This window comes from Aphelocoma coerulescens, chromosome 1A (genome assembly GCF_041296385.1).
Source record: "Aphelocoma coerulescens isolate FSJ_1873_10779 chromosome 1A, UR_Acoe_1.0, whole genome shotgun sequence".
Lineage (NCBI taxonomy): Eukaryota > Metazoa > Chordata > Aves > Passeriformes > Corvidae > Aphelocoma > Aphelocoma coerulescens.
Genome location: NC_091014.1, coordinates 11,049,735 through 11,071,958, shown reverse-complemented (window position 1 = coordinate 11,071,958; position 22,224 = coordinate 11,049,735). Strand labels below are relative to the sequence as shown.

The 22,224-nt window shown below is 35.0% G+C and overlaps 1 protein-coding gene across 12 annotated transcripts in view; it reads right to left on the bottom strand.

Moving 5' to 3' along the window:
• CACNA2D1 (calcium voltage-gated channel auxiliary subunit alpha2delta 1) overlaps positions 1-22,224 on the bottom strand; it is a 368,603-nt gene that overhangs the window by 110,777 nt on the left and 235,602 nt on the right. For all 12 annotated transcript variants that reach the window (XM_069035534.1, XM_069035542.1, XM_069035561.1 and 9 more), the window contains exon 7: positions 3,092-3,223. In XM_069035534.1, the coding sequence (XP_068891635.1) occupies positions 3,092-3,223 (132 nt within the window). The remainder of the gene's footprint in view (positions 1-3,091; positions 3,224-22,224) is intronic.

Genomic DNA, 22,224 nt, shown 5'->3' with positions numbered 1-22,224 from the left:
TTAAAGTAATATTAAATTATGTAAAATTATTACTTTTTTTTTTATTTCAATGACTTGACAATTTTAGCATTCAGTCTGTTCACTTGTTATAACAATTTTACATATTTTAACTATATTTAATAATCACTAAATGTAAAAAAAAAAAAAAAAAGTTATCATAAAATATCCAAATTTTGTGTAACTGTTTATTCTATATTAAACTGGCCTCTCTGCCCTTGAGGGAGTCAACACCTCCTCCCAGTTTAGTGTCTCTGGCAAACTTACTTAGTATTCTTTTCAGTTCTGTTGTTTAAATATTCCCTAACTCGACCCTCCTCCACTGGGAACAAGGTATCCTTATTCCAGAATTTCCTTTTGATTGTAGAGGCCTGTGATTACTGAGGTCTGGTCTTACAATGGATGAAAGACTAATTTGTGACTTGCGCCTTTAAACAGAAGAATGAGCATATATTAAATCCTTCTTAAAAGTTTCATGCACTTTATATGCTTATTTTTGGATCTCTGTTATCAAATTACTGTTTATTTACTCTTGAATTGTTCAGAGCTCATAGAATAGCTAATAGAAATCTCAACATTGCTCTGGGCATCTTCATATCAAAGTGGATGACTGCCAGTAGAGTAATAGAGCTTAGCCTTTCTCTTCAAAATTATGCTGTCATTGGAACTAATGAGAATATTGATAATAATGTGAGAAACTGAAATGGTTAGTGGCTTAAACGTTGCTAAAATCATCTAAGAACCCTTGTACAGCTGTCCACCCACACCCACCGAAGCCCATATCTCCCAGGTATGGCTACTCACTGGAATTTGGACTGCAGTGGGAACTTGGGATAAGATAAAGGCGATACTATGGTCTCATCATCTCAGGTCTAGGCAGAAGAATCTATCCGCAAGCAATAGGGGAAGACTGAGATGCTGATGGCTCAAACATTCATGTTTTACACATGCTTTCTACTCAGGGGTTTGCTCATAGAAAAATCCCTTCATGCTGTTGGGTACTATGGTGACAAGGACAGAGCCTCCTTAGAACAGAAGTGATGTACCCTTTCCCCATGGCTCAAAGCAGTGGGACAATATCAGATAAAAACATTAGTACATGAAAACTCTGACTGAAAACACCCTTTGTATCTTAGAGGAAGTGAACTTTTTTTTTTAACATGGGAGGAACAGGTGGGTGAGTATATGTCAGGTAATAATGAGCAGGCTTTGCTATGCATTTAAATTTTGGGGTTTGATATTTCTGAATTCTTTCACAAATATCATCACTATGGAAAAATTCATCACTTTGAAACAGGCTTACCAAAGGCCAATACAATGAAGCAATGTTTTACAACTTATAATATCATTTTCAAAATGCATATGTGAAAAGCATCCACATTGGCATATGAATCCTGAATTAACTTTCAGAACATCTGCTGTGTCATCAAACTGAGAAAAAGTTTACAAAAAGAGAGAGATGAAGAACCTTGCACAAAGACCTATTCTAAAAAATCTAAAATGTGAAGGGCTTTCCAGTTTAAGCTACAATGGGAAGCAGATGCACAAAACAACACATAGGACTTACAGAGTATCAGACTGCTCCATACTGTATATGTGTGTGTAGAATTTCAGAATAGGGGAATTACTCAGGAATTTATGATGTTGTGTTCTGACAGGATTGGACAGCTGTTAAATACTTAGCTATGCAATAAATAGCAGGTGTGAATATCTGGGTTTTATACTAAATTTGTGTTTAGATGAAGTATATACAAGTAACATCTGCACCTGCAAAACAAAGAAAACAAGCTTCTCCCATTTTACAGGTGTTCTAAGCAAGAATACATTGAGATTTTGAGGCTCTTGTGTTGGTGAACAACTGGAGTAGACAGGTTAGCTATAGATAAGAACATATTTTTCAATATATGGGAATAATTTTCAAGTGAAATATTATTTCCTATAGATTGGCAGAGAGATACATTTAAGAAACACTTCTTTTTCAGTACTTGAAAAACATTACATAGTAAGCTGTGACAAATGGTGATCCCACACATGATGATAGATCCCCAAAGAATTGAAAGATTTGGAAAACAAAAGAAATATTAAATTAGCATTTTCAATATTATCTTTTTTCTGCAACATCTCCCAGTATTTATTTCATGACCATCCAGCATGACAAAACAAACAGGATTCAAGTGCTATGATATATTCTTCCTGTAAACTAGCCTGAGGCAGTTTCTCTGCCTGTGCTAGCAGTTGTGCTAATGATACAGTAACAGCTTTAGAATAATCCCCTTCACCCTCAGAAACACAAGCAATCTTGTTTAAACAGAAGAGAAAGGTTCTCAAAATTCCTCCTTAGGCAGTTGTAGGCATGAGTCAACACGCTTCACACTTGTCTTGTGTGTAGTGGACACATTATTCATTCATTGATAAAAGCATCACTTAGCAGCAGCAGCAGCAGCACAGGCCTTGCCTTAAAACAAGGCTTTCCATTAGATAGCAAACAACAAAAATCAAATTCAGACTACTCATGATGTAAATGCAGTAAAATATACATCTATTTAAATTAATTAGTGTGATCAAGTGATGGGATTCTTCAACTGGTAGAACAGATGCTGGTTGAAGTAATCAAGTTGTATAGACCTTAGCTCTAATAGCAAAGAAACCTGTCAGAGGTTGTGGATTCTGAGGGACATAAACATAGCATGATGCACTTGTATTTTCATTGACATTAAACATATGCCTACTTCCCAGGTCACTATCTTAAAAACTAGACAAAATCTCACTTGCAAATATTCAAGTGATTAATTACACAAGATACAGAAAACAATAGAAAGAATAAAATTAAACTTTTCAGCTTTTCAAAGGACATCACCTTCTGGTCCTCTTACTGAAAAAAAATACTAGTCACATATTTCATTCCCAGTTCCTTCCCCCTCATACTAGCTCTACACAAGAATAATTTCACAGTCCTTGAGTTAATTCTGATGTAAAGAAACTGCACCTCTTGTAAAAAAGCAATTTTCAGTTAAATTTTACTGCTTGTAGATCATTCAGGATATTTTTAATGCAATATATGGCATAGGACAGTTGTCTAGGGCAGTTCAGTTACCTGGATAATACCTTGCGAGCCCAGTGGCACTACCAAAGACCTGCCATAGTAAAGTGGGGTCCTCTTCTCTGTTCCGCTTGAACACATCATCCAGCGCTGCAGTCCAGTTCAGTTCATTTAACACTATTGTTGCTGTCAGAGATAAAACAAATTTGCTATTAGAAAGTCACATCCTAACATGGGAAGCAATGGCTACAAAAAGCAAACTGGAATATTGAGAAAGCGATAAGATTTAACTAATGCAGAAATTAAATTTTAAGGAACACACTTCTTTTCTTTGGGCATTTTCTTTAAATTCCTCACACTCTTTTCTTCCAGTTGCATTATTTGCATGCCATGACTCTTGAAGTATTTGCACAGACAATATCTTCTATAAATACTTTGTTTCTGAGATGTTGCTCTAATTGCACTTCCCAATCATAGAAAGGATTGTTTATAGAAAAATATATGCAAACATATAAAGTTGATGCTTACTAATCACAACATACTGCATTAAGAACAACTAGAATGACATCAACAAAAGTAGATATAATATAAACATTAAAAAGGTGTCCCTTTCAGAATGGATTAAATGGCAAAAAAGACATTGATGAGTTATTTCTAGTGTTAAGGTGGGGCTGCATGAACAGCAGTGCTCATTATCACACACTAAACAGATCTTAATGTTCATAGATGTGAGGTCTTAGAGTAAGGACAGCAAAGTGAATGTTAGCATTTATGAGTTAGGTCAACTCCACAACTGACTTAAAATACAAGAAAATTCACATTTCAGCTAAACACTATGTTGCCAGTTACACAGAAACCTACACTCATGAAGTTGTCCTCTACCAATACTTGTTTTAATCAATCTAATTGTTTATATAATGAAACAAATATGGAATATTTTAACATGTTCTGCACCTTTTTGAGAAATAGATATACTGAGAAACTTTAAAACTGAACATTAAATGATGAACATGTTCCGGTTTGGCCAGATTTAGAAATATCCTCTGAGAGAAGGCAGGTCACAACCATCCCTCCCCCACCAGGTTCGGGGAAAAATAAATTTTCCCCGAAGGAAAGTGAAGGAGATAAAAACTATTTATTTACCAAACACACAGGAAAAGGAAAATAATGCTAAATAATAAAATCTTTCGCTGTGGAGGAAAAACCTGGGAAAAGTGTCTGACTCCTTCCTTTGGTCTCCTCGGAGCTGGGGCTTGGCCCAGGGCCAGGCCCTCTGTGCCCAGTGGAAAGTCCTCCTGATGTGCTCTGATATTGCAGCAGTCCAGCAGAAAAGGGAGAAAATCCGAAATTCCAGGGAAGGAAAAAAGTTCAACTCTCAGTCTCTCTCTCTCCACAGAACAAGAAACTGAAACAACTGGCCAAAAGCTGACCGGGCAGCCACAAGCCGGGTGCTTCCTCGCTCCCGTCTCGCAGCTGGGAAAAAAAAGTCCCTATCTCTGTGTGACCTTGAACAAGCTGCAAACTGCTTTGAGGAAGTTTTGCTCAGTTTTTCCTTCCCCCTCTCAGGCTCAGTTTAGAGGCATAGAAAGGCACAAGGTTAATTTCCAGGCATAGGGCAGCAATATGGGATACACATCATAAAGTCACCCCAAGACTGCTACACTAGAGTCAATGGACTAGAGTCAGTAATCAATTAAATTTTATTGTGATACAAAACACCTTAGGATATAGTTTATGATAAACATGCTTTTCACCTCAATCAGTTGTAAATATTCCATTAATTCTCTCCCATTCTCCCTCCTTCCCCTTACCCCCTCCCCAAATATATTAATTTTAGGCAATTTCAAATGGCCAGGTAATTATGAAAAGCAAAGGCTTTTTGATGGTTTAGTCAATAATTCTTTTGTGTTTCCTAATGGATTTTAAGCAATGTTTCTTAAATTGAAGCACCTAGATCAGCAAGTCAAGATTGGAAAGGGAACTAGAGGGAAAAAAAAAACTTTTGAAAAGAGCTAAAGATGTAGTTATAAATCCAATGAACATTGCCACTGGCATAGAGATCCTTCTTACATTATGGCATGGTACACAGGAAAGAAAATTCACTTTGTCTTGCAAATGGGCAAGTCAAGCTGAAATAAAATCAGTTCACATTTAAGGGACCTGAGTGGCATTACAGCGCAAAATTTGGTATGTAAGTCCACATCCTAGCCCCTGCTACAATGAAAAAAAAAAAGATAAAACTTAGAATGGATTGAAAGTTAACAGTTTACAGCTCATTTCCAAAGTGAGGCTTTTAAAAGGTACTAGAGAAATGAGATCACAACATTAAATTTTATAGGCTTGTTTTTAAAGGTTAAGGAGAAAATTGCTACATCATGTATTTTGCAGAAAGGTTTATCTGTTTTTTTCAGAGTAGTTTTAAGATATTACACTCTCAAGAGATAGCTTTTTGAAGAAATATCAAATTAAATTTCCAACTCTTGAGATTTCCTGTAAGCAATATGCTCGTATTATATACCTCTCCCTCTGTAAAGTAGATAATTATAAATAAATATCTGTTTACTTAAAGAAGAACATTTCCCTGAGATACCATAAAATGTTAATTATAATTTTAAAATGGTTAGTATCCAATTATGTCTTTTGGATCCTGTTTGACCTGCTGTACAATTAAGCATTATGTACAGACTTTCTAATCTTGACTTTGTATCAGATCTTGCTTCCAGAAGTGGCTCCATAAAGTCGTTACAAGCTCTGTCACTTAGGTAGACAAGACATATTTCTTTTCATGTTCAGAGGGGCTGGTACCAATCTCTTCACTCTCATGGCCAGCGACAGGACTCAAGAAAAAAGCAGGGAGCTGTGTCAGGGAAGGTTTAGGGAAAGGTTCTTCAACCAGAGGGTGGCTGAGCACTGGAACAGGCTCCCCAGGGATGTGATCACAGCACCAAGCCTGACAGAGTTCAAGAAGGATCTGGACAATGCTCTAAAGGCACATGGTGTGACTGAGGCATCCAGTGCAGGGCCAGCAGCTGGACTTAATTATCTTGATGGGTCCCTTCTACATTCTTAGGTAGCCAATTCAAGGCATCACCATTTAGCATATTTTATGATTCTGTGATTGTAATATCACCCAAAAAATGTGTTGCAAAGAGTGACATATGTATGCATATGTACAGTCATACACAGTCATATATATGTAAATATATATCTAAAATACACACACACACAAAAAAGAGACAGTCTACAAATAACAAAATAACTAAATACTGAAGTGCTGAATCCATACACTGGAATTGATAATTTTAGCACTTTATTAGACTTGTTGAGATTAGGTTATAAAGTAAGAGAGAAGGATTACTAGATCTTGTTTGTAATATTTCTAGGAAAGCGATGCTTTACAGTCAGATCTAAGAGTTTTATGATATTATTTATGTCCCACTTTCCCCTTCCTCCTCCTCCTCTATATCTTTCTCCCAAAGACAAATACAACAGCCTAAAAAATCCAAGAATTTGCAGCAAAGGGAAAATCCAAGACCCTCAAATCGCCCAGGATATGAAGCTGGAATTTAAAAAGTAAATAATATAGAATTCAAGAAAAGCAACAAGAACAGGACATCTTAACAGAAGGAAACAAATAAATCTGGGAAAAGGCTACTAACAGTTTGTAATATATCTGTTCTCAGGCACTGAAAAACAGATATTCCTGTGCCCCAGAAATTCCCAGTTAAGTGTCCGAGTCTCATTTCAGTATTAAACTGTAACAGCACACATGACAAGTTCAACATATATCACCTTCCTCTTAATTCACTTTCTCATTATGACAAAAAAATTGTGTTTGGAACAGAGACACAGTTTATTTGGTGGGACTGATATGCAAATAAGTGATTGTATGATCATTAAAACAATCATTCCTGGAGCAGTTTGCTATTTGTAATTCAAACTAGATCTGTTCATTCAGGATTTTTGGGCTTTTTTTGTTTGGTTAGTCGGTTGGTTTTTTCATTCTATCTAAAAGTATACTGGATACAGAATGCACCCGCATCTGTGTTAACTAATCCAGTAATCAGTAAATGAGGAAAAAAGTGCTGGGAATTTTAGTTTGAATAATTTATTTTACTAAGTGTTTTTCCAAAACTTCTTTTCATATTTTCTTTCTGCTAGAGCATGAACCCTGCACTTTAAAAAGCAAAGCTGTAAATCAAATGCTCTTTTTTTTTTTTTCCCTTTTTTTTTTGGAATGCAATATCACTGGTGATAGGGAACTTCAAACCACTACCTCTGAGTTCTGATTTAAAGCCTACAACCATGTATTTGAAACTTTCCAAAGAAAAGCAAGCAGACCAAGTCTTAAACAGCAAAAAACTGTTCTTCAAATGGTTCCTTATAAAATATCCTGATTCTCAATTGGCACATAAAAATCAAAGCAGTGGTACTTTCACTAGCTCATACTAGAGACATAGCACCTGTCAGAGTACCCTAATTGGAGAGATAGTTTATGTTAACCTCATTTATCTAGTGAAAATTTATTTTCTGTTTAAAAAAGAAATGCATTTTACTAAAATAAAATGTTTAGAGGTGTTATAGTCATCCTTCTGTATATCTACTTGTCTTTCTTTTGAGTTAACTTACATACAGGAAAGTACTTTTGACTGATAATTGGCAGAAACTCTAGTTGGAGAAAACTCTCCAATAAGCTTATTTTCAATTCTACTAAAAGAAGTCTTTGAAGATTACTACTTCAGAGTACTTCAGCTGCTACCTTTCACATGATAGAAGCAAGATGAAAAAATAAAATTCATCATCACACAATATGAAACACCATTTTTTCTGGCTAATTCTACTGAACTCCATCCATCTTTTCATTTTTTCCTTCTTCTTTATGATATGAGGTTTAGGGGCCTTGACAAGGAATGGATTCAATTTTCCCCTTCAAATGCAATCAATAAAAAGTAGGAAGCACTGCTGTGTTCTCTTTAAAAGAACTGGAATACGTTTCTGATGATTTATTTTATGTAGAGACTCTGGCCTGCATAGAAGACAGAGAACAACTTTATTTGAAAAGCCTGGGAGCTATTTCCTATATCTGAAAATATGTGAGCTGCTGTTCCCTGATGTGGCAGCTACACAGACACTGGGGAGAACAGAAGGGAGCTCCTTAGCAGTTCATTAATCTTCTTTTAATGTCTGGAATGTATTACTCTTCCATATCCTGCTTAATGAAGTTGTTCCTTTGATTTCTTTGAAGATAACACTGAGTAGTAATTGTCATGATTTAAATACATATTTTCAATATCAAATATTATGGTATTTAAAAGTGGGCACAGAGGGACAATACTTTTTCAAGTGCACATTTTTGCATATATGTGTGCAGACACAGACACTTCCATCTGTAGCCACGCTCATCAGATAACAGAGAAACTCTACTGAAGGCATAAACCAGTTTTCTTTATGACTTGTGCATTTCAGTATTTTTTAAAAAGATTACATTCCTTAATGTTTATGTTAAATTACACAGAATTTTATTCACTCTCCACTGTCACTGGAAAGTTGTACTCCTGTCTTCTCTTACATGGGACTAGGAAGGAACAAACATTTTATTTTAAGGTACTTTTAAATTAGATTTTTGCACTGGCTTATCCATATGTGTGTCTGTATTAGTATATGCATACATGCATTTTCAACATAACTCCCAAATATAATAATCTGAAGAACTGTTCTAGTAGTAACTTGAACTTCAACCCTTCGAATTTAGATGTGTGTTATAAGCCAGCTTCTTCTGTCTTGCAATAGCAAAACAGCCAAAGCAAAGGAAAGATTCTAGTGGCTTCAAAGTGAAGGTTTTCTCCAAGGTAACTGGTCCTTTGAGTGGCACTGGAAACCTGAATATAGATATTTATGCTTTCCATAGAAAACCATAGGAAAGTGTCCAACTCAAAACAGTCATCCAAAGAAACTTTACAGCTGATTAGAAAACAGTTAAAGGAGAGTAATAGGAAAATTTTGAGAGATAAGGGAACTGGGTAGTATTTTATCCACCCTCTCTTTTAGACTCAATTTTACCAAAACAAGGCAAATGCCAAGGCAATGTATCTTTTTCACTCAAAGCAAGGGAGGAAAAGCCAAAATAGGTCTTTGAATTTAACAAACAACAGTTATTATAGAGTGACATTTCCAATTGGATAGGTCATTACTTTATGTGATGCTCTGCTGGATCTTGTACATGTTACATATCTTCATATTGGTTACAAAATCTTGTTTTGAAAGAAGCATTTCCATTTCCTAACATATCATAATTTAAAATTAGTGGATAATCAGAACTGTTTGGGTAACGTGTATTTAATGGTGAATAAAACCAAAGTACTAAAATACAATTTTTAGCATATGGAGCAATTATTGAATCAAATAATTTCAATTTCTATAGAGTAGACATTTCACACTCTCAATTAAAAGCATAAGTGATAAAATGTCATGTACTTTTTTCCTTAAATGAACAACTTCTCCACTCCTCATTAGATATTTGACATTATGTCCCAGACACTTCTATAAATAATTCCATGAAGAAGTCACTGAAGTCTAGAATAATGTTGTGTCTGCATCAAATCAAGTAAATTAATTGGGAATGCTATATGTTGTCTGCTGCCTGGCTTAGCTGCCACATGCTGATAGCCAGACAAGCACAGTAGAATCTCATTAAAATAACTAACACCCAGGAGAAGGAAATGAGAATAAAAATGTCAAGAACAGGAAAGGGAGCTAAGCTTATAACTCAACAAAAAAGAGTTAATACAATGCAGAGTCACATACTCTTTAGTATACACTCATAATTATTCAACAAGTTGTTTATCTCTACAAAACACAAAAGACAATCATATTATGAACTGCAACCCATTGCTGACAACAGCATTTGTGTATCTTACTTGTTGCTGCCTTGCTTCCTCTTACCTCAAAACATACCAGGATGTATTCCAGAACGGAATAATACCCGATGGAAACCATACAGTACTGAAGGTTATTTTCTGGGAAGATGGCAAGAAGACAAAAAGTATGAAAAACACTGTTCATTAGAGATGTTCTAGAGGACTTTTCAGATTTTGTACTGATATGCACAATCTAAGAACCTGTTGATTCTTTATTTTTATTATTATAAAAATACTAATTATATTATTCACTATTAGTTTTACAGATTACTTCAAAGTAGGGCCTCTATTTAGAAATAATTCCTTCCTTAAAAAAAAACCCAAACCCCAAAAAGCTCCCAAAAAAAAAAACCCCAAGAAAAAATCCAAAGAGATGAGTATGCTGTATTTTTATGGAAATATAAGGGATTAAATATCAAAAAACACCCACATATTTCATGTATTAACTCTGCTCTTCCTTCACTTTGCTCTAATTTTTTGATAGCATTTCAAAGGATATCATAGTGACATTCAAATTAAAGTAACTATACAGATATGCTTGATCTTTAATGAAGACTTCTCTCTCTAAAAAAAATTAATTAGGTGTTAACAAAACCAAATAAAAGCAATCAAAAGACTGTCAGGAAATGCTGTTCTGGAATAACTTATTAAACTCTGTCTTCATTCTGCCAGAGTATCTCCACTTCAATAACTTTTTAACGAGAGCACCTTGAAAGATCAGTAAATCCCAAGCAATAGCTGGGTTAAGTGAAAAGGAAAAGGGCTAGGAACAGACCAATTCATGTGAAAATGCTCTATTTCTTACCTTATGCTTTCTGCTTTTTTAAAAAATTTTGCTGTTTTTCATCACATTTTGTTTTAATTGTAGTCTAAAACCAGCTAATTCAGAGCTGGATGCTATCCCCTGTTGATTTTATGTAGATCACCTCTTAAAGTTCTTGCAGTTATTCTTACAACATACATAATGTCCATCAACACTTCCTTCTATCCTCTCCCCACCAAAATAAAGATGTGTTAGTACAATTAAATAAAGATCACTCATCATATTGTTTGGGATTCTATAAGTTTGTTTAGTCCATCATGACAAGGAGATGAACTGCAAGTGGGCAAAATGCTGAAAATGGCCGCTTAGATGGACTGGGAAGAACAGAAAATCTGCCTTCTGAAAGTAGACAGAGGTTCAGTAATGCAACCTAAAAAATGAGTCAGAAAGCAAGCCCACCTTCAAAAATGGGATGCAAGAGTAAGGATGGCACTGGCACAATAACAAATGGGTAGAAAGTACTTAAGAATAAATTAGAACAGGCAATTAGAAGGTCTCTTTTAGAGCAGAAGGTCCTAGAATGGTCTTTTTCTATGAGATACCAGCAAGCAGCCCAGATCTTTTAAGATCAAGCTTGATCAGTTTAATAAAGGAATGACATGGGCTAGCTAGATTAAGAATTGGATTTGTCAGGCAAAAAGCTGCCCTACTCTGATATGTCACACTTTGTTACAAATAAAGAAAATGTCAATTTAGAAGCTTAAATTTAGTAACCACAAAAATGTATTTTATACAGAGTTAATGGCAGAGCAAGAATTGGATGTAAAACCACTTATTCATCTTTAATTAATGAACATTAAATGCTTGCAAATAAACTATGGATATTTATAATGACTTCATGTATATTTCTAAATAGAGTACATACATATTTATATTTTATATAATATAAAATATTCAAATTAATTATTAATATTTTATTGTAAAATTTATTTTCTTATAGAGGTAATATATAGAGAACACATATTTTAAGAAATATTAAAGTAATACAGAGGATTTGGTTAATGGATTCTAATCTAATCCCCATATAGATGAAATATTAAGGAATAGCAGGCTGGTTTATTTTATTTAAATATATCTCTGGCAACAGAAATCTAAGACACACCAAGTGTGAGGGGAATACAGTGCACAAGCAGGAAACGTGAGAAAAATGATGATGAGACAAGGTCTGTTTTATCACCTGAGCTGGTACAGATCTGACAGCTCCTGCTCCTCATCAATATTCCAACCAGCTCATGGATGAGCCTTACAAATTAAAAATAATGAAATTTCCACAAACATTCTTTTTTTGTTGCTCTTCTTCTTCTTGTTGGCCAAAGCTTGGTCCAAAGAAGAAGTGGACTGATATTTTCTGAAATTCAGCTACCCAAGGAAAAGTCCCCCTCTCTCCAACAGAGGAAAATCTGTACCATGTGCAACTGCATCGTGCATTCCCAGAACAGAAAAACAGAATAGAAATTGTTATTCTTGGCCCTAGCATCACCATAGGTATTGTACTCTGACTGTTAAATGTGTGGTTTGGTGTTGTTCTCCAGATTACATAGAGGGAATATGAATAAAATTCCTCTCTCTTAAAGATCATGGGGCTATAAAGTACCAGAAAGTTGAAGGCTTGCTGCCTGTATAAACAGAGGTGTTCCTCACTCTGAAACTTTCTCACTTCTATTTCTTGTTATAAAGGCTTACCCTGTACCTTTACAAGAGGAAAAGCACACTAATTTTATTTCATCTACAGCATTTACTCTATGAGGAAGGACACACAGACTCCCAGTCCCAGTCCATTCTTCTGACATGCCAAGCTGTGTTCCATTCTTGGACTGAATCCTGGCCTCCCTGAAGTTAATGATAAAAATTTTACTTCCCAGGGAACTGATTTCATGCTTCATCTTCAGAACACTGTAACCCTTCAGTGTTCAGCCACTCTCTCTGTACACAGTATTTTGGCAGTCTAATGCAATAATCAGATGAAAATATTAGGAGTTGGGCTTGTTGCTTTAGACATTTTAAGCAAATGCAAAAAAAAAAAATCCTTATAAACCACTTCATAGGAATCCAAATGCCTTTGAAATAATAAAAATCTCAAAAGATTCTTTGAGAACATAGTAAAATTAAGCTTCTTTGTAGTCGTTTTTGTCTGCTTCCATGTCATGGGTACTCTCATGGGTATATATTAATCTGAATTTTTGCTATTCGCTACTTTAATCACTCAGTATGGCAGTTCTTTGTTCTACAATGTCCAGATGAAAATAATTTTTTGCAATCATGTGCTTGCTGAAGGTCTCCTTGTTTTTAATTTACTTTGTGAATATAAAACCACAGGACAAGGCAGTAAAGTTGCAGAAAACTGGAATGGGATGAAGAAAGACATCTTATCTTACACCTACTTTACTGTTTAACAAGAAATTTTATCTTCTTATAAATACCTACCCTAATGGCCTAAAGTGTACTGCATTTTAGTTACTTTAGCCTCCCATATTTAACTAACACTCATAATCCTTCCTGAATGAGTAAATACTGCATAAACAGAGCTCTTAAAATGAGAGAAGCTGCTGAGTTTGAAGTTTCTAAAGGCTTCTATATGGATTGTTTCCAAAACTAGGGAGAGAAAAATGTATTAAGGAAACACAGACACAGCTGGAGCAATTTCTATGGAGTGAAAAAATGCACATGGAAACAAATTAGTTAAAAATATATTATACAAAACCCTGAAGTCACACAGTATTTTAAGCAGCTATTTTCAGCTGAAGTCAGGGAGTAAGGATACAGCGTGCCATATTTCCCAGGATAAGGAGGAGGATATAAAAGTATGAATCTGGATTTAAAATAAAGTGGAGGAGTCATATCACATAGTGAAATAAACAAAACCTCAGCCTCATTCTTACAGGCATTTCTAGACATGTATAGCTTATGTATTTGATAAATGAAAGAAGCAAAACTGATTGCCAGCAGCTCAGCACCTGCTTAATCTCACTGTGCTCTGCATCAATTCAGATGCATCAATTCAGGATGTACTCCAGGGAAATGGCCCAATCTGCTAACAACCCATAGCAGTAATTGTTTCAAAAAATGAAAAGGAAAGACCCAATGTTGTTTATTTTTTTTTTCTTTTTCATATAACTTTCAGAAAAAACAAACAATCAAAAACAGCAACCGAAAGAACCAATGAAGCAACAGAAAGCTTCTTGTAAGAAACTCATTATTTTGCTTTTCTAACAGCATACTGGTTTCAGTGGCTTCACCTGTATCAGCCAGAAGTGCAGGGCAAAGGAATCAGGTATGTGTATTGAAAAAGTTGCTACTGGGACTGTGATATTCATATACAGGATTTGGAGATTTTATTTTCTGCTACATCTGATCTGTGCTGTAGCCTGAATGCCCACTAACAGCAGACGTGGGCCAGGGGCACTGTGAGAGTGCACCTTCTGGTCAGGCTGCATCGGAGGGAAATCCAGCTGCCACGCTTGGAGATGGCTCAGCAATGTCAGCTGCAGTAACTTGGGCCAAACTGTTTTCTTCCAAAGGGTGTTTCTGACCTGAACTACAGTCCTAATGTAGACAGCTCCAGCTCTCATGAAGCAGTAATGGTCAGATAAATCAGGCAGCTGAGAGTAAGAGCAACCTGCTCTCCAGTGGCAAAGAAGTTCACAGTCAACTGGCAACACTTAATTTCATACTCAAGAGTGTCATCGTGTCTCAAGCACACTGTCACCTCACAATATTAATGTATCTGTAGCAGCAGATGTATTTGGAACATAGCAATATTTTCTAGTATAACTGCAAGGAGAGGACACTCAACTTATTTAACAAGATGGGCCTGAACATAATAAAAAACAAACAAAACACATATTTTTACAGACATACAAAGAAACTGTAACACATTTAACAATGAACTTCTTATCTGAAAACAAACTGCTTCCTTGATACAAATAGTCTGTAGACTAATGGTCAGCTTCCCACCTGTTGCAAATGGACATATTTTCACTAAAGCCACTGTTATGTTATTCCAGTATATAATATAAAAAAGAGACTGATTTTTATAAGTATTTGTTTCATCATTATAACTTGCAGCCCAAAAGTAAAATTAAGGCACTTTCAGTATCCAAAACGACTCTACATAATAGTTAAAATTTACTTTAGTAAGTTCTTCTAAATGTTTTATGCATATAGCAGTGGCTCAGAAAATGAGACATCACCAGTGGAAAAGAAACCAGAGCTGGGCCCCTGTTTTATGGAAACTGATGTACCAATACTGAAGGCATTGGTGCTAAATCAATTTGATGTACGTGCTTTTAACTTTCTAATGCTGACTTTCAGGAAAATCTTTGGTGCATTACAATCATACTGAACACCTTCCTCAGCTATAGAACAGGAACAATTTATTTATTCTCAATGTCAGCATCAGATTCAGTATTGAAATATAAAGCTCTTTAGTGTCTTAAAAGTCTTTTGAATGATTTTTTCACATAATCTAGCTCTGTGGCACAAAAGCAGCCTTACGATATACATAGTTCCATATTGTTTATGAATCAACATCTGGCTAGCATGTTGCAGTTGTAAACTCAAGTCATATGTAAAAAAAATTACTTTGTGAATTTTTTTCACAGCCTCAATCCAAAAATTGGAGCATCAACTGATGCCTGTAGAGCTGTCAAACAAAATTCACTTTATGATGTCAACCTCTGTAGTAGTTTTTTATTTAAGATTTAAAGATCTTCAGGCTTCCTATCATTGGTAGAATGTAAAAAAAAAAAAAAAAACCAAAAAAAAAACAAAAAAAAAAAAAACCAAAAAAAAAACCAAAAAAAAACCACCAAACCAAAAAACCAAACAATTTCTTTTGAATTCAAGAGAAAAAAAAACTAAATGGCAAAAATATTTCTTTTTATTAAAATAAGACATACATATTTTTGCAGAAACAAACAAAAGGTTGTTTTATGCCTTCAGTTATGTACAAGAGAGACACAAGAAACAGGCAAGATAGAAATGTTCTAGATAACAAGCTCCTACAAATTTACTTCATGGACAACATTTAAAGAAGCATTGTAGGACTAACCAAAGACAATTATTTTCATAGCCAAAGACAATTTTTCTCACAAAATGAGATTTCAGGTGCGTGACCTACTGAGTAATCATCGGGTATCTATCCCTTCTCTCCCTTCTTGACAGCTTATGCCACAGCAAAGCATAAAATACTGTCAAAGGCATCCAGTTTTCACTTTGTGACAACATACAACAAACCAGAAAAGCAGACAAGCTATCCATCATCTGCTGAGAAGAGTATAACCCCTAAGGCAAGGGAATGGAGTAGAAAAATGCTGCAGCTATGCAATTTGTCACAATTAATTACTTCATTATTAATGTATTATGATTTCATTTTGTTAAGTATGATCTAATCAAATAAGGAGAAATCTTTTATGTCTTGAAAATTTTAAAATGGTAATTGAGACCCAATATATTTAGACAAATATGAGCAGGGGATTGAGGGAAGAACTCTATCAGTAGCAAAACAGAAGTTATTGAAGAGTTCTGCTCTACCCTTCAATTCCCTACTGTCCTCCCAGTTTTGGAAAAGCAAAAACAACTACTCAACATCCCTCTGCCTCTGACCTCTCTTTCCCTGTTTTCTGTGACAGATCAAGACTAGTTTTGAAAACTGAAGGAAACTTTACTGACAATAAGTGGAAGGAAAAGTGGTGCAGAATGAACCTGGTGCAGAAATGAAGAGACAGTAATGAAAAATTAGCTGAAAGGTGTGTTCTGTGCAGGTATGTACTGATATACCAAAAAGTGAAAAGAATTCATTTGGGAGATCTATAATTGGAAGGAAAAAATGCCATATTTTGAGACAGTACGTCAAGAATAATGTTTGTGAGACAAGAAAGTGTCTCCTGACATTACCTAAACAATTAGCTCTGATTATTCTGAAAGGAAATGGGAAATAAGACAGTAACTCCATCCAATCAACTGAAACTGAGCTACTTGCAGAGGTGCACAAAAAAAATCTTTAAAAAACTATGTATTTTGTACTATTTTCCATCATCAATCAAGAAAAGACATATAAAAATTATTTTAAAAGCATATATACGTGATTTGCAGTTAAATAAATTTTAAATATTCAGTATCTTCTGGATTATATGTTACATAATTTTGTAAATACATGGTTATATATGTGTACATATACATTTCACATATGTTTGCAAAAGCAGTGAGTAATCAGTTCAATCTATGGATGAGAGTAAAAATATAGTTCTCACACTGGAGTGGGAAGAAGCTGAGATAAACAGTTACTTAATTTTGCCTCAGGTTGCATTCAGCCCTGCTCTAGCCTTTCATTAGCCATTCCAGCAATTTATATTTTGCTCATGATCTTGCTTCATCTGCCTAGAGCATTCAGTGTTTGCATCTAGCAAGACTGTGCTAAGTATTAAATAAAATGAAAATAATAATAATAATTTAAAAACAAAATTTAAAAAGCCCAAAACAAACAACTGGAATGTTTGCTTGCTGTGTCTGAAAAAATGCAAAAAAATAGGCTTACTGTTTTACTTTCTAGAATTTTCTGGGTTTGAAATCAGGACATAATTCCCTGTTTCATCCAGTGACTATATTCGCTGATTTAATCAGCATTGTATTACCCTAAATGTCGCAAATAATGCATTCTTCAGTGGGATCTTCTAGTAAAACCTGAATTAGCAGAGTATCAGCAACATAAAAATACAGATTTAGTGATGTGAGTAGTCTCCCTGGTATTAATCCATATTGGCATGCAAGGTGGGAGAGTTTTCCTTCCAATGTGAGTAGCAAAATTGAATACCAGCATTGTCAGCCACTGTATCAGCATTGCTAGCCTTTTAATTATTATTTGTTAGGTCTTTAGAGTATATTTAATAGAAAAACAGGACAAAATTCTAATGCAGGAACTCTGGTTTGTTCTTCTTTAGACTGCTACGTAATCATGGAACGGTTTGGGTTGGATGGGGACTTTGAAGACCATCTGGTTCCAGCCCCCTGCCATGGGCAGGGACACCTTTCACTAGAACAGGTTGCTCAAAGCCTCACCCAACCCGGCTTTGGACGCTTCCAGGGATGGGGCATGACAATGCTCATCTGCCTCATCTTTCAGCTTAGTGACTTCAAGATGACCCCCGGCTCTGAAACACTCAAGCAATATTTCTGTCTTTTGAAAGTTTAACTACCACAATGCATGAAAAATGCTAATGGATCATTCATGAGAGAACATAAATCAAATAACTTATCTGAGCAAGTAGCAAAGAAATCTCAGCACTATTAAAATTTTGATCTTCAGAGATAAAAGGTGAATTTAGCTCAGTGACAATCAATCCCTTATTGAGAGTTCAATGGAGTTTGCTGTATTAATTTTTTTCCTTTCCTATATATATATCTGCACATATTGGTGCTATTTGAATTATTTTTCAGTAGTCAATACTAGTGTTAAGAAATCAAGGCAACTTTCAGAGAAGTGAGCTTGAGACACGAATAGTGAATAAATTACTTATCAGTGCCATAAAGAACTGACACACATCTCCTGAAACAAACTGTGTCATTACAGATATTGCTCCAAAAACCCCAGACAACAACCCCTCTCAAAGCACAGAGAGTGATGCTGTATTTTCTAAAAGGACATTTCTAGAGCATCCTTACAAAAGCCTCTGGAGCAGCAGATAGGTTGGTGGAAGAAAGGCAGAAATTCATTTTAATCAATATTGTCTTGTGACTGTAATAACATGGAATATCTTCATTTTCTTCAGCTCTACTGAAAAAAAAAGGCCCAGAAAGCTTTCTCTTGTGTTTCCCACTCTCTAGTTAGTGCTATCAAACAGTGCATTTTTGCAAAACAAAGGATTCAATTATTTATAAACAACACAACTGAAAGAACTGTCTAAGACAGATTTTAAATTCTCAAGCTGTGCCTTCATCTTTGCAGACCTTCAAAACATATCTTGGCTTGAAGTTTAGCCTAGAATTTCTTGAACACAGCAGATGTGACTTTCTGCAATAATCTCACAAAAAATAAAGTATAAGCCACTGAAAAGAGATGATGTGGAGAATATGAATTTGGATGTTTCCCTTCCAAAGATGCATAAAATAGTCTTTACAAGTCTACACCAAAATACTTCCTTCATTTCCTCAGAACCTTCCTGTGACTTGCAATAATTTACAAAAGCTATTAAAGAAAGAAAAAATAACTAAAAAATTGCCAGAAGGTGACCAAATAACAGCATATTTTAATTTCCAAAACTTAAACAAATAGGAAACATAATAATAAAAGAAACAAGTACACTAAGATAGCATTATTCTTATTTACATTATCACATGTCCTAATCTTTCCAATGCAATGATTTCTGTTTTACTTATTGTATATATTCCCATAATAATTTTATTCTTACAAGATCCCCCTATTTTTAATTTTTTTTTATCAGTTTGCATTGCATTTGTTTACATATAAATCATATACATTCAGCCATCTTTCACTTATGAGTCAGATTTTATTGGCCTCTGTTTTACATTCATCTTATTCTAGCAAAGAGCTTTCACTTCTCTTGTCAGCTTCTATTGAATGTTTTTGTATTGATCTTTCCAAAGTAACAGCTTTCCACTTCCATATCGCTTTCATAGGTATCATGTTCATTTTTAAATTGAAGTCATCATTTTGATACTCCACTGCCTTTTTCCACATTATGCCCTTGCTACTGCTAAAAGCACTTTAAATGATTGGTTTTGGCATTACTGTTAACCACTCAGGAGGACAATCCAAAACCCAGCGATGACTTTGTTCAGTGTCTCTTACAGTATTTATTCAGAGCACTCTTAGATGATACCTTTCAATCTTTACACCAAACACTATCCCCTCTTCCACTTATCCCACTGATTTTGATGGGAAGAAAAATAAACTGAAATTTCATAGTAGTGTAACCTGGTCACACACACACACACAGAGAGAGAGAGAGAGAGAGAGAGGAAAAGCTGCACATTTGTTTTATGGTACAAGTAGGACAATTGACTTTTTTTACTTATTTATGGAGCCTTTAGAAAAGCAAAACTTTCACAATGGTCAGGAAATATTTCTCCAAAAATAACAAGAACTGATGCTTCTTCCCTAGGACTTAATCTCCACACCACTTCATTCCCATGTACCCTCAGTGAAACACATTCTTCTTGTGGCCTGAAAAGGCTGATTACTACTGGTTTACAGATCTGAGCCTTAAAATGCTGTATCTGCCCCCACAAATTTTATCAATTCCACTTCAGACTAAAACAATTTTAAAAGTGTAGCAGTGCACAGCACATCTGCAAGCAGCACTGTGGGTGTAAGAAGGATGGAGCAGGTGCCATCCTCTCTGGCTTATGACCTATGTGGCAACAGCATTGAAGGATAGTAAAAATCTCAGCCTGGATAGATACCATGATTGTAAAACTTAATTTTTAGCCATATAATACTGGTAAAAAATAACAACTGGCAGTTAGAGGTTGCTACACTGGAGAAGCTCTAGCCTAAGCCTTTTTTTTTTCCTTTTTTCACCACTGTTTTCTGTATAAATACATCACCAAACTTTCTTCAAGTTAATATTGAAAGACCACATCAGGGTTCCATAATAACCATAACACAGAGTCCAACATTTTAAAGCAAGTCAAACACAAAACCTTAGGTATGTATTTACTGAAAGAGAAACAAATTATTTTTTAATTTAAAAAACCACAACAAAACACATGCTTTGTAACATCAACAAATTTTATCTCAAAGCATTTAACTCTCACAGTATGACTCTTAGCACACAGCATCTTGAGATCAGCCCACTGATCTCTTGAGTAATATTCACAATAGTGAACCAGAAAAATAAAATTAGTAGAAGTGAACTAAAAGAAAGAGAGAATTTTATAAAATTGGAAGACTAAAGGAACAAGCAGGCAACTCTTCCAGGTCACATGAAATCTCAGAACAGCAGAGCATAAGGGAGCAATTAATTTTCTAGAACAACATATCTCAGAGTCTTGATGGCAGTCAAAAATGCCTTTCTTCAGCCAGAAGTTATCTATACAAATACAGTCAGTCCCACAATTAATCTTAGAAATTAATGCAATCAATATTTCCCCTAGCAAATATATACAAAAACCTGTAGAAAATAATTACTCACAATGAAAAAAAAATGCAATAATGACTCACTGGGCTACATTAAAATCATATTTACTGGAGGAAAAAAAAAGAAAAAAAAAGAAAAAAACCACAGAGAGAGCTACCCTAATTTAAGAGTTAAGTAGTTCTATCATCATGATTGGTGACACATATGCAAAATTTCCAAATAATTTTATGTCATACGCTATGAAATGACATACTAAAGCAAATTTTCTTTATTTCACATCAAAGTTAACCTCACTGTAAAGGTACTGGGACAATTGGTCCCAATCCCCCAAAGCACCCACCTTTTGTACTTCTCCAGCTACACACTGCTCCTCAAATTGATATTATACAGTAAAATAAGCTTTAAGTGAAGGAATGTACGTTCTAAATCCTGTATCTGCATAGACACATCAAGAGCAGAACTTTTCCCAAGAAGCACAACAATGCAGCTACTTCAATCGCTATTCTTTCAGAATATAATCAGAAATTTATCAAAATGAGAAAAACTAATTAAACAAAAAAAAAAGGGACTTGCTCTAGTGGGATCTATAGAGGATGCTTTTATATTTTATTTCTTCTTCTAAAAAAAGTGATGAATACACCAGTGTACAAATTTTCAGCTGCTTTTATTCCTAATGGAGCACAGTTATCATGTTTGAAGGTACATTTCACTGATTTGACATATTAGTAAGCCCTCTGTATGGTTCAAATGATCCATTTTTAGTGGAACCTGAAAACATTCATTTCCATGCTGCAGCTAGCACCAGAAGGCCATCTGACCCAATTTTCCACTTACTCGCAGTGAACAAAGTATGCTATTTATTACAATGTGGCTCTCATTACTGTTACATGCGATTTAAAGCACAAAAGGTACTTTCTGTTCTTTCATAAATTTAAATTGCTGGTGCTTCTAAGCCACTGCATTTCCAGTTACTGTAAGTGGAGTTTTTGTCATAAAAAATCTGTGCACATCTCTGTTGAGAAAATAAAACAAGGAATCACATCTTGTAACAGCTGTCTACATTCACAGAATTTCAATTACTGAAAACTCAAACCCAAATGGTTTTCTTCTAAATTTGTTTCTGATTGAAGCTACCTACATATGTTTAACCTATATGCATATATAGGTGTATATGTATAGATATATATAGGCATAATGGGTGAAGAAGGCAGAACTCCTGCCTGAGAAAACCAATCTTTAGATTAGAAATGTCAGCGAAAACAGCAATTAACATCAGGTTGGAATCAAAGGTGTGATGGAAGGAAGGAAGAACAAGACTGGACATAAAGCTGCTTGTACTGGAGCAGCTAA